The sequence below is a fragment of the Anoplolepis gracilipes genome, chromosome 6 (assembly GCF_047496725.1).
Source record: "Anoplolepis gracilipes chromosome 6, ASM4749672v1, whole genome shotgun sequence".
NCBI lineage: Eukaryota > Metazoa > Arthropoda > Insecta > Hymenoptera > Formicidae > Anoplolepis > Anoplolepis gracilipes.
In genome coordinates, this window is record NC_132975.1 from 3,971,676 (window position 1) to 3,984,077 (window position 12,402).

Genomic DNA, 12,402 nt, shown 5'->3' on the forward strand with positions numbered 1-12,402 from the left:
CGTCGTGCAAGACCTGCAATAAAATAAAAAGTGCGTAAACAGGCAGGCACGTCAGAAAGTTAGCAAACACTGACGGACATCAAGAAGCCAAGGAAAAACTACATGCAGAGCAGATGACTACGGACTGCTAGATAAACAGAGCATCGCAGGATTGGAGCAAGGACGCGAGCCGCCAAGCCAAACCTACGACAACTCCATCGACGACGCATCGCCGCCGGAACGCGACCGCCAGCCTTATCAGCCGCCGAGCGAAGGACGCAACGTCAGCGAAAACCGAGACAGTGAGCGAATATGCGAGCGATACTACTACTGTAAGTCCGAACCAAATTAATTTTAATTAAATTTGCGTGAATGTCGGAAGGAAGAAACGTACCGAAACCGATAGCAAATAAGTCGTGGTTGCTTAGCGAACGAGCAAATCGAACTATAAAATATTGCGAATTAAGTCCCGCGAGTGTAGCCGTAGAAGCGCTCCGAGACATACGCGATAGTGTCCGACGGAACCTCGAAACTCGATACTCGAGTGATAGTGACATAGAGCTACCGAGCAATGTTATAACAGAACGCGAATTTCCATTTACGAGTTTCGACGCGAGTCTTGTTGAAAATAATCCGACTGACCCCACTGACGATTTACACGACTCAACCAGACGAACGAGACCGTATCTTAGTCGAACTCCAAGCCAGGTATCACTCTGGCGAGAATTTTCATTGACATCTTACGAGAGCGAGATTTTTGATCCCGAAGAAATCTACGCACGAACGCGCGAGATGGCAGAAGCTCAAAATCCCCGCGCGTCTACGTCCGCAAACGTGTCTAATGACGCGGTAGACGACGAGATCGCACGATTGCGACGAACAATTAATCAACCGATACAACCGCGAGAAGAATCGACAAACGACTCTACGTCCGCAATGTTAAGAGAAATGCGCTACGCAATACAATTCTTAACAGAGCAAGTAGCTCAACTATAGCAACGCGATCAAAATACAAGCCGTCGAGAAGAACTTTCCGAAAGCATATATTACGGACGGACCGATCGCGACGTTAGAAACCGACGTAGTATGGCACCCAATTTCCTGACGTTAAAGGAAGCGAGACAAATGATTCCGGAATTTGACGGAATGTCGCGACACAAGTTGCAAGATTTCTTGAATTCATGCACATACGCAATACAAAATACAAATCCGGCAGACGAAGAATCTCTTATGCAGGCGATATTATATACAAAGTTACGCGGAAGAGCGCGACAAGATTTTGAAACGCGCGATATACGCACTTTCGATGAATTTCGGACGCAACTCGAAGCTTGTTATCAAACGAAACAAAGCACGACACACTTGCAAGTCGAATTTAATTCATTAAAGCAAAAAACAAGCGAAACCGCCTACGCGTTTGGACAGCGAGTCGATCTAGTAGCTATGAAATTATATGACTCTATGACCGAAGGAAAAGAGCATACTCTAGAACAAAAACGCACGATTCAGCAAACTATCAGAGACCAAGCGTTAATTAATTATCAAATCGGACTACGCGACGACTTGAAAGTATTCGTACGGTCACAACGCTTCTCGACATTGCAAGAGGCGATAAACGGCGCAAGCTCGGAAGAAAAACTTATCAAGTCGATGGGAGCGAGAACAAACAGTTATCAAAATAAAAATAAACTCGACTCGAATTACTCGCGACCGCCTCGAGATACTAATGCAACATGTTTTAAATGCGGCAAGATAGGACATTATGGACGAGATTGTCGAATGAGCAGATACGCTCTGCCGAAACCCGAAAGACCACGCGTCAATGTGGTAGAAAAATTTTGCAAGTATTGTAGAAAGCGCGGACATAATCGCGACGAGTGTTAGTCTTTAAACGGCCGACCGCAAGGAAAACCACAGGATCGAAAAAACCCGAATAAGGCGAATAAATCGAGCGATATTCAAAATAATTCAAAAGGAACGCGTTATAAGACGCGAGGAAAGAGTTTCGACTCCGAGCGTAGTAACGACGAAGAAGAAAGAAGCGATAGCAAGGCAAAGCGCGCGCTGGAATATCAGGTGACACACGTACGACAGACGCGAGATAAACAAGGACTCGACGTCGTAACGATGCCCATACGCGAAATGAAGACAGGGCGCATAAACATGCTATACGATTCCGGTGCGACCATATCACTAATAAAAGTAAAGCATTTAAAAGGCGAAACATTGATATACAATAAAAAATTAGCGTTAATAGGAATAACCGGACACAAAGTATATACAATAGGGAAGATGCATGCAACAATTAATTTAACCGGACAAGACATTAAACATGCAATTTACGTAGTAAAAGACGACTTCCCCATGGAATACGACGGGATACTAGGAATCGATTTCCTAAGGAAGCAAAAGGTATCCTGCGATTACAAAAATAAAGAGTTAAAAATCGGTACGGATGTACTCAAGATGCAACCATATAATAAAATTATCTTGAAACCACGCAGTGAAACCATCGTGCAAGCCGCGACTAATCGAAACGAAACGGGAATAGTACGCGCGAAAGAAACAGCCCCTGGAATATATATAGGAAGATGTCTGGTAGAACCGAAATCTTTCTCTGCCCAATCAGCGTTATCAACACAACAGACAAGACTATTGAGATACGTACACCTGTTGTAACTATAGACGACATCGATAAAGATAACCCGCACGGTATCTATACAATAGCCGTGGGGACGGACGATAAAAATACCCCACGTAACGAGCGTATCTGACAATTGTTGCGAACACAGCATCTCAACTCTGAAGAACGACAGGCACTCTCAAGGATATGTGATGAATATAGCGACATATTTCACCTGAACGGAGAACCACTGTCGTGCACTGCGACGGTAGCGCACGAGATAAATACGCGCGTAGACGCCTCAACGGTAAATGTAAGACCGTATCGCCTTCCGGAGAAACATAAGACGGAAGTAAATAAACAAGTGCAACAAATGTTGGAAGACGGAATAATTCGTACCAGCGCGAGTCAATGGAATGCTCCGCTATTAGTAGTACCAAAAAAGACTGACGTATCAGGTAAACCGAAACTTCGAATAGTTATAGACTTTCGAAAGCTCAACGACTTGACGATCGGCAATTCCTTCCCTCTGCCTAATATTACGGATATACTGGACCAGCTGGGAAACGCAAAATACTTCACAACATTAGATCTAGCATCTGGATATCATCAAATACCAATGGCCGAAAAAGACAAGCCTAAAACCGCCTTTTCAACTCCGTATGGACATTACGAGTTCAACCGAATGCCCTTTGGATTGAAAAACGCACCGGCGACATTTCAGAGATTAATGAACTCTGTATTGACAGGAATACAAGGACTCAAATGCCTGGTCTATCTAGACGACATCGTCATTTACGGAGCAAGCCTCGAAGATCATAACAAGCGACTCAAGGAAGTGCTGCAACGACTTCGAACTAATAATTTAAAATTACAGCCGGATAAATGCGAATTCCTATGCAAAGAAGTAATGTACCTGGGCTATATAATATCAGAACATGGAATATCTCCTGACCCGTCTAAACTAACAGCGGTAAGAGATTTCCCGACGCCAAAAAAGGTGAAAGATATCCAATCATTTATAGGTCTAGCCGGTTACTATCGAAGATTCGTAGAAGATTTCTCGAAAATAGCTAAACCATTAACGAAATTGACAAAGAAAACCGAAAAATTTGTGTGGACCGCAGAGCAACAAAATGCCTTCGAAGTACTTAAAATTAAATTAATAACGGCACCTGTATTAAAATATCCAGATTTCGCTGAACAATTTAATATAACAACAGACGCATCCGACTACGCGATCGGAGCGGTCTTATCGCAAGGAAAGATAGGCAGCGACCGACCGATAGCTTACGCCAGCCGAGTACTGAACCGCGCGGAACAGAACTATAGCACTACCGAAAAGGAACTATTAGCTATTGTATGGGCTGTAAAGCATTTCAGACCCTACGTGTACGGAACACAATTTAAGGTCATTACAGATCACAAACCTCTCATATGGTTATTTAACGTGAACGATCCAGGATCACGATTAATTCGATGGCGAATAAAATTAGAAGAGTACGATTATGAGATAATACATAAGGCCGGACGTGCGAACGCGAACGCCGATGCGCTAAGCCGCAACGTAACGCGAGACGACGACGAGCAAGAGAGAGAAAAGATTCTCACCGCCGAAGACGAAGAGATGGACGATATCAGCAGCGAAGAAAGAGATAAAGAAGAGGACGAGAAAGATAGCAACGATGCGACACGTGCCTATAGCGCAGATGAAAAGAAACAAATATTATATGAATATCATGATGCACCCACAGGAGGACACCAAGGTATCAAGAGGACGATAAACAGAATTCGCCTCACGCACAATTGGACCGGGTTAACGAAAGACGTCGAACAATACATTAAAAAATGTAACACTTGCCAAAAAAATAAATTATCGCGACGATTTAAAGCACCCCTCGTTATCACCGATACACCGAGTAAACCGTTCGAAAAATGTGCATTAGATATAATCGGTCCATTAACGATAACTAATACCGGAAATAAATACTTACTAACTTTTCAAGATAGTTTGACAAAATTTAGTAAAGCAATACCGATACCAAATCAAGAAGCGAACACCGTGAGTAAAGAATTTACCACGAAAATAATTTTAGAATACGGAATACCGGAAAAAATTTTAACCGATCAAGGCACAAATTTTTTAAGCGAAATATTTAAAAATACGTGTAAATTATTAAAAATAAATAAAATTCAGACGACTGCGTATCATCCTGAAAGTAACGGCGCGTTAGAACGATCGCACAGAACATTAACAGAATATCTACGACATTATATTAATAATGATCAGACTGACTGGAACGAATGGATTCCGTTCGCGATGTTCACCTACAACACTACGCCACATACAGCTACAGGATACACGCCCTTCGAGCTAATATACGGACACCAAGCCGAAATACCGACAGCATTAACGAAACCACCACAACCGACATACAACTATGACGATTACGCGCAAGAGCTAAAAGAAAGACTACGCGCCACGAATCAAGTTGCAAAAGATAATCTCACAGAGAAAAAACTGAAATCGAAGGAACACTACGATCGAACCGCAAAAGAAACAAAGTTCAAAATCGGCGATAAAGTACTCATTTATGATGAAACGCTACGACGCGGAAGATCGAAAAAACTCGAATCTCTATGGATCGGACCGTACATAATAATCGAAAAGCATTCGAATATTAACTACACGGTAATGAAAGGAAGGAAAAGCACCCGTTTACACGTAAACAAGCTTAAGCCATATATAGAAAACTAGTACTCACCTTCTTCAAGGATCCGTGTCCTAGTCCTCCTCCTCCTTCCCCCGGCGACATCTCAATTCGAAAAAGTCAAACTGGTCGTGGACCTTCATCAGATCCATGCGGACGGGATGCATTAGGTCCAGAGCGGGCACCACTGCCCGCACAACCTCACACCAGGCACCGAGAACGTAACGCGGAGGGACAAAGTACCCCCCGCGACCCGGGAACTTCGGAGAACGGCGCTCCGCGCCCGCACTACGTGGTCTATCGGAGGCGGTAGACCCGCGACCGGTAGGCGACCCCTAACACAATCGCGGCAGATATCGGAATGAATATCATCCCGATATCCATCACACTCGCGACACATTGGCAAACTCCAGTGCCATAGAAATTGTTGCATCTTGTCTATGTAACCGTGTGATCTGCCTCAAACAAAAGTCGTTGAGAGACTAAACTAACATTATAATATTACCGGTGTATCACCCGCTGGATTAGCGCGAACCCCGCGAAGTCAGAGAAGGCGAGCGACACCCAAGAGATAAAATATAATAAAATGAAATATAATATGATATTACAGGACATTCGCCTGCTGGATCAGCAAAGGTCACATGAAAGACGACGAAACGAATCTCTCATATCAGATACAAGAATTTGAACATAATCCAGGGTTATTCTTCGAAGAAATCAGACAAATCCACTACGCAAAAGAAAAGAAAAGATACAAGACATAGGTCAACACCGAATGGAACTGACAAAATTAAAATTACAACTAGAAGAAATAGACAACAATTTAAAAAGTAACGAACAAAATTTCTTCGCGAAAAAACAATTCGTATATCCAATGGCGACAAGCGGAACAATCACGATAACAATAATAATAATATTAATTGTACTTTACATAGTCATAAGAAACAAAAATAAAAGAAGAAAGCGACCATTAATTAGGATATACGACGAGGAGCGATCCGAACCGATCGATCGACTCCCGAAACCAATATTAAAACGTAGCCTAAGCACGCGATTTTAGATAAGAAAAACGATTATATTTAAATATTGTAAACGCGAAAACAAACAAAATTGTAAACTAGAATAAGAAAATAATATAAAAGAAAACATATAGTATATATATATATATCGGGAAATTTAAAACTTAAGAAAAAGAGATAAATTCCCTACAACAGAAAACGTTGTACCTCCGTTTTCTTTTCCAACGGGGGAGGGGTGTTATAGCCCCAGAAAAGGCTACAGATTTAATGAATATCTATATATATACATATAATTATATTGATGCAGGAATGCATCGCGAGCGAAGCGATAATCGCGCGAGCCGCTGACGCAGCGAGCCACGCGCGCCCGAGACCGAGCGCGAACACGAAACCGGAAAGGTGTCGCCGAATTGCTAAAAGTACAAGCGAGGAAATTCGACTTTGAACTTCCTCGCCTGCACTAAAACGCGAATTCAGCAACATAACCATATTTGGTCATGTTGCTAAGGGACCCCCTCCGAAAAACCATGCAGTTCGGAGGGAAGCTCAGCACCCGCCGCGATGAAGCGACGGGCAGTCGTTGATTAGATCCTAACGAGGAATAATCGTCACGGACAGTTATTAAATAGAACGAGATACACGAATAACTAAGAGATATACGCGCGCCTGAGATAAGCCGACGCGTATCAGACTACCTGTACGACAGAGTATACGAGAGATACCGCTCTCTCTCTTTAACGAATAATACACACGAGTGTAAATACGTACGCTGGGAGCAGTGACAAAATACCAAACCATTGATTTCTTTTAAACTGTTATTTATTATAATAAAACGAAGAAAGTAAGCAATTAAAAATATTAAAATAAAAAGAGGCCACTGCCCGCCGTATCCCCGGCCTTACCTGAACGGATCCCGAAAAATCCTGTGCCCCCCTCCTGGAGGCACAACAAACTTTATTGTTACTTTATCTGCTGCAACAACTTTTGAGGTGATGCAGTATAAATAAATGAAGAAATGTAAACATTCACAAATGTTGCCATTAAATACTGACAATCAAATCTGTCCATTATTTCACCATGACCAGGAATTACATCACTGAAATCCTATAGTCATTATTAAAATCAGTAATTGTCAAACAAGGGATATCATACATAACTTATAGGTTTGATAAAATATAACCTTAAATTACCTTAATTTTGAACGCCCGTTTAAATCCACTAGCAAAAAATCCTTTAAATGGTCCAATTACAAAGTTGAATACTGACATTGATAATGAATGTAGAAGAAATGGATATAACGTCAAAGTGGACTTTCCATTTAACTGCACATATTAAAATGACAACTGAGTACTTACATATCATATGATTGAAATATTCCCCAAACATAAAGATATATTATCATTCTTGATATCACTTGAAGACTTTTTGGTAATGTATACTCTTGCAATTGGAACAAACTTAATGGTTCGCAATCCATAGTCATTCTTCCTAAAGCTTCACTGTATTCGATAGGATAGACAAAATAGCGATACTGGCACATAACATAAGATATCTAAACAGCAATATCATATTAGCACATAATAATTTTAGTTTTCATTTACTATTTGCATGAAAAACATATTACCATTAATCCAAGTATGACAGTGGAGATACCACCACCAATGAAGCCCTTCCAAGTCTTTTTTGGAGATAATTTTATTAAAAGAGTTTGTCCAAAAAAGAAGCCAAACATATATGCCATCACATCATTTACCATAATCATATTAACGGGAATAATGAACCTAAAGGCAATTGATATAATTGATAAAGTAAATCTATATGTACATATGTATAAAGATATATTGTAGTAATAGTTTTGATACATAGAGTAAATACATACCATATTAATCCTTCAAATATATTTTGAATAATGAGATAGCTCTGTGTCACAACAATAAGTAATGCAACATGTGTCCAAGCAAATAGAGAGAATTGCTTCATATAATATTTCTTCACAAGTGAGAGTACAAACCGTACAATTATGCCGTACAAATATTAATTTTGAGGGTAAAACACTTCCTGTGTACCAAGTACCAAATGTAAAAAGTAACAGGCATAGACCATAAAGTATGCATAATCGGAACTACATTAAAAATATAAAGCGTTATTACCATCGCAAATGCACGCAGTCGATAAAATAAGAAATTTTTTCATATATGGTGAAAAAGGATATTCTGATTAAGATTTATTTATTTATTACATTGAAATTATTATTTCCTAAACTATGGGACCGTTACACAAGTGTTTCCCAAATAATTTCACGTCAATTAAAGAAAAAATAATTTTTATTATTTTGTCTGCTAACTATATACGTAATCAATTAATTTTAATTAATTATAAGTAAATCATTATTTCTAGAGTTATAAAACTCTTTTCCTAAACTTTCTCAAACAATTCCTAAATGATTCCAATAGATTGCAATAATGAAAAATAAAAAATTTGTTTGCTAAAATGAACAGAGGAAATTTTTATTTATTTATTACATTGAAATTATTATTTCCCAAACTATGGGACTGTTACAGAAGTGTTTCCCAAATAATTCTACGTCAATTAAAAAAAAAATTTTTTTAAATTATTTCTGTTAACTATACACCGAACTTATTTTTATTAATTATAAATAAACTGTTATTTCTCAAACTATAAAAATGCTTTCCTAAACTTGCCTAAATGATTCCCAAACGAATGCAATAATAGAAAATGCGAAATATTGAATTTGTCTGCTAACTATATTGAACTGCGTTCGGGGAACTCGCTATCACACATTATCAACGCAAACGCTACCAAAAATGTTCGCGGAGCCAATAGCGTGACACCGGTAGCAAGCTCTATGAATAGCAATAGCGTAGTATATTACCAATTTCAAACCTAACCAAATACTATTTCACATTTTAGATATGATTTACTAATATTAATGATTAAAATATTCCCCAAACATAAAGATATATTATCATTCTTGATATCACTTGAAGACTTTATTGAATTTGTCTTTTTGGAAGAAAAAAAGTTATATCTTAATATAAATATTTATAAAATATTTAAATAATTATTATAAATATCTTGTAAATAATTTATAAATATAGTCGAGATTGTCATATTTATTTAAATATTGATGTATATATATCGCTGAATTTTTCTTTATTATGCATTATATCGGTCAGTTATAATAATTGGTTATGCTGAATACTACTGGTGCGTTCGAGGAACTCACTATTGCACTACCAACGCAAACGCTATCGACACACTATCTCGGAAGGAATAGCGTTGATTGCGCAAAATGATGACGTAAAACACTATCATCAGCGACGTCACGGTAGGATTGGTAGTGCTACTAGCTAACTCCCTGAACAGTGATAGCATTAAATAGCGCTAGGCAGTGTCTCCCCGAACGCACCCCATGTCACTATACGTCGCCCGTCGTCATTTTATCGCACATGATTTTTTTCATTTTTTGGATAAACTATGGATCACCAAACGTTGTAAAGAATTTATTCGTGATGGTCTAACGATTCTGCATCGAATAAGCTCTTGTTTAACTCGATTGGATGAAAAATAAAAATGTTCGGCTAACTTTACTTCAAAATTTTAATTATTTAATTTAAAAAAATGATGAATGATCAAACGTTTTAATTGGATAACCAATCATCACCAAACAATGACCAAACGATTAGTTAATGTTAATTATAAAAAAATCAAAGTGGTTCGGCTAACTTTACGGAGCTGAGAGAAACCTGAGAGTGGCCATGTCGGCGTTTTTTGTAAAACACTTTCTACATGTTGTGCAGCAGTGCCATTGCATCCACTTTTAGGCATTGGAAACACTTAGCCACATCCATTTTTCGATACTCTCGGTAAAACTTCTCATTTGGTTTATGTCCTTGCTACATCCACTTTTCGACAATGATGGTAAACTTATCGTTTGGTTCAAGTCCGTGCTATATCTATAAATTATAGATAAGAAATTTCATATATATGAATTAATTAATATATTTTATTAGTTATTGCGTAATTGCGTGCAATATTTTTATATACTACGAATAACATGTTATATGTTATTATTGAAACATTTTTATGTAGCCATATTAAGCAATCGCGCGATGAACATAATTGCTTGTATACATATTCGTGCATGTATAAATACACATACACATACACACACACATATATATGTAAGATAGTTTTTAATTAAAGCCAATCTGTTAATAAAGTCGTCAGGATGTTTCCACGGGAGAAAGATATTATCGATAATGTTCCGTGAAATATATTTTGAACTTGTACAAAAATAACACTCACTATTATTTAGAATGTTAAACACAAGTATTTATTTATATAAAAAAGAAAGTAAAAGTTAACACAACTTTCTTAAAATAATTATAGGACTTTAATCGATTAAAACACGGAAAGGATCTTAGACACAACCGATCACTCGCGCAGATATCGATAAAAGACGAATCTGCAGCGTGAAATGACGTGACGAACCCTCTTGTTATTTTGTTGTTAAGCAACGTACTTAGAATATATAAATACTATTTAATTTAACGTATATACAGACATATTAGAGTAGCCAATAGGAGAATAGTAAGTAAATGCGAACATAAATATACAACATCATAGATGATATCTTACAGTTCGGCCATTCTGAGCCGACGTTCGATTCGAAAGTTTTAAAGTATATGTATATACTGTGCTGTGATAATAAAATGTTATCAACATTGAGATTTGAAAGTTAAAGTGATTTGAGGTTACAATTTTGATAGTAAATAATTATTTGAAAATGATTTCACAAAAATAAAAGTAAGTAAACTTATAACTAAACTCATAAATACATTAACCTTATTTTATATACATACATAAGTGGATAGATTTATCATGTATCATAATTTTCGACAGGTTTAACCCAAGGTTTCAGTCTATCAGGAGATAAAATCGTATTGTAAGGCTTTGACGAAAGGTTGAATCCAGGAATGTCAGATATTACGTATCTGTTCTTTCTCAAAACCTTGTGACAAAATCACTAGGGGCCGAACAGCCGCCCCTGCAAAATAATCGGCGGCTTTCGGCGCCACCAGTCGATACAACGTTGGGGCTCCCGGTCTCCCCACTCGACTGCCTCCCTACTCGGACCAGAACCGAAAGTGGGAGGCCGACCAGCGGGTATATAAGCCGGCTCGGCCAGAGAGCCGGCACCTAGTCCTGTTCTGATCCGTCCTCGAGAGAGTTCTCTCGAGGCTCCAGACACCAGCGACTATCCTACCACGATCCTCCGGACAACGAGCGTTCTCGTTGAACCGACCGGGCGTCCCCGGCCTCCGGCCCACAGGGCGCCTGGGGCGATAGCTTTTCGAACTACAACAGTTCGATTTCGAGGTCCGATACCGAAAAGGGGCACTCAACCGAGTCGCCGACGCGCTGTCGTGACAACCCGAAGCCTGTACACTACAGAAAACCCGCCGGTGTACCTGGTACCACCGTCTCCGACGCGACGTCCGTCGATGGCCCCAAGATTTCCCGGATTACCAACTCCGAGACGGGAAGCTATATCGGCACATCCTGCACTCGCTCGACTTTCGCGAAACTCCGACGGACGAGCAGTGGAAAGAATGCGTCCCCACGGACCGCCGGACCGAAGTACTGCAATGGCTGCACGACGACCCCGCGGCCGGGCACTTGGGGGTGGCCAAGACGATCAGTCGCGTGGCCGAACTGTATCACTGGCCCGGGATGTTTCGGGACATCACCCGCTACATCAATCGATGCGACAACTGCACCGCACACAAGGCCTCCCAACAGGTGCCGGCCGGACGACTACACGCGTGACTAGTAACCGCCCTGTAGCAACAAGCCGCCATAGACTTGATCGGCCCTTTGCCCCGTTCCTCCGCAGGGCACACGGTACAAGACCGGTCCACCAAGTGGCTGGAACTGACACTCCTGCGCAAAGCCACCACCACTGCCATCCTCCAAGCGCTCACGCAACAGTTGATCTACTGCCACGGCTGTCCGACCATCGTGATATCAGATAACGGGACGCAGT

At 39.9% G+C, this 12,402-nt stretch overlaps 1 protein-coding gene across 1 annotated transcript; it reads right to left on the bottom strand.

The window, feature by feature from the left end:
- Positions 1 to 6,632: 6,632 nt before the first annotated feature.
- LOC140667218 (phosphatidate cytidylyltransferase, photoreceptor-specific-like) lies at positions 6,633 to 8,381 on the bottom strand. Its single transcript, XM_072894959.1, has 5 exons — positions 8,212 to 8,381; positions 7,957 to 8,113; positions 7,717 to 7,884; positions 7,523 to 7,654; positions 6,633 to 7,436 (listed from the first exon to the last, which is right to left on the bottom strand). Exons 1-5 carry the CDS (start codon positions 8,310 to 8,312, stop codon positions 7,293 to 7,295), a joined length of 702 nt encoding a protein of 233 aa, XP_072751060.1. The 5' UTR covers positions 8,313 to 8,381; the 3' UTR covers positions 6,633 to 7,292.
- Positions 8,382 to 12,402: the final 4,021 nt, after the last annotated feature.

What these genes read in the sequence shown, in the direction of transcription:
- LOC140667218 (XM_072894959.1), bottom strand. Translation starts at nt 8,312, where the DNA reads ATGAAGCAATTCTCTCTATTTGCTTGGACACATGTTGCATTACTTATT. An exon ending in GAATGATAATATATCTTTAT is followed by an intron (nt 7,655 to 7,716) that starts GTTTGGGGAATA and finishes TAATATGTGCAG; the next exon opens with TTAAATGGAAAGTCCACTTT. An exon ending in AACGGGCGTTCAAAATTAAG is followed by an intron (nt 7,437 to 7,522) that starts GTAATTTAAGGT and finishes TAATGACTATAG; the next exon opens with GATTTCAGTGATGTAATTCC.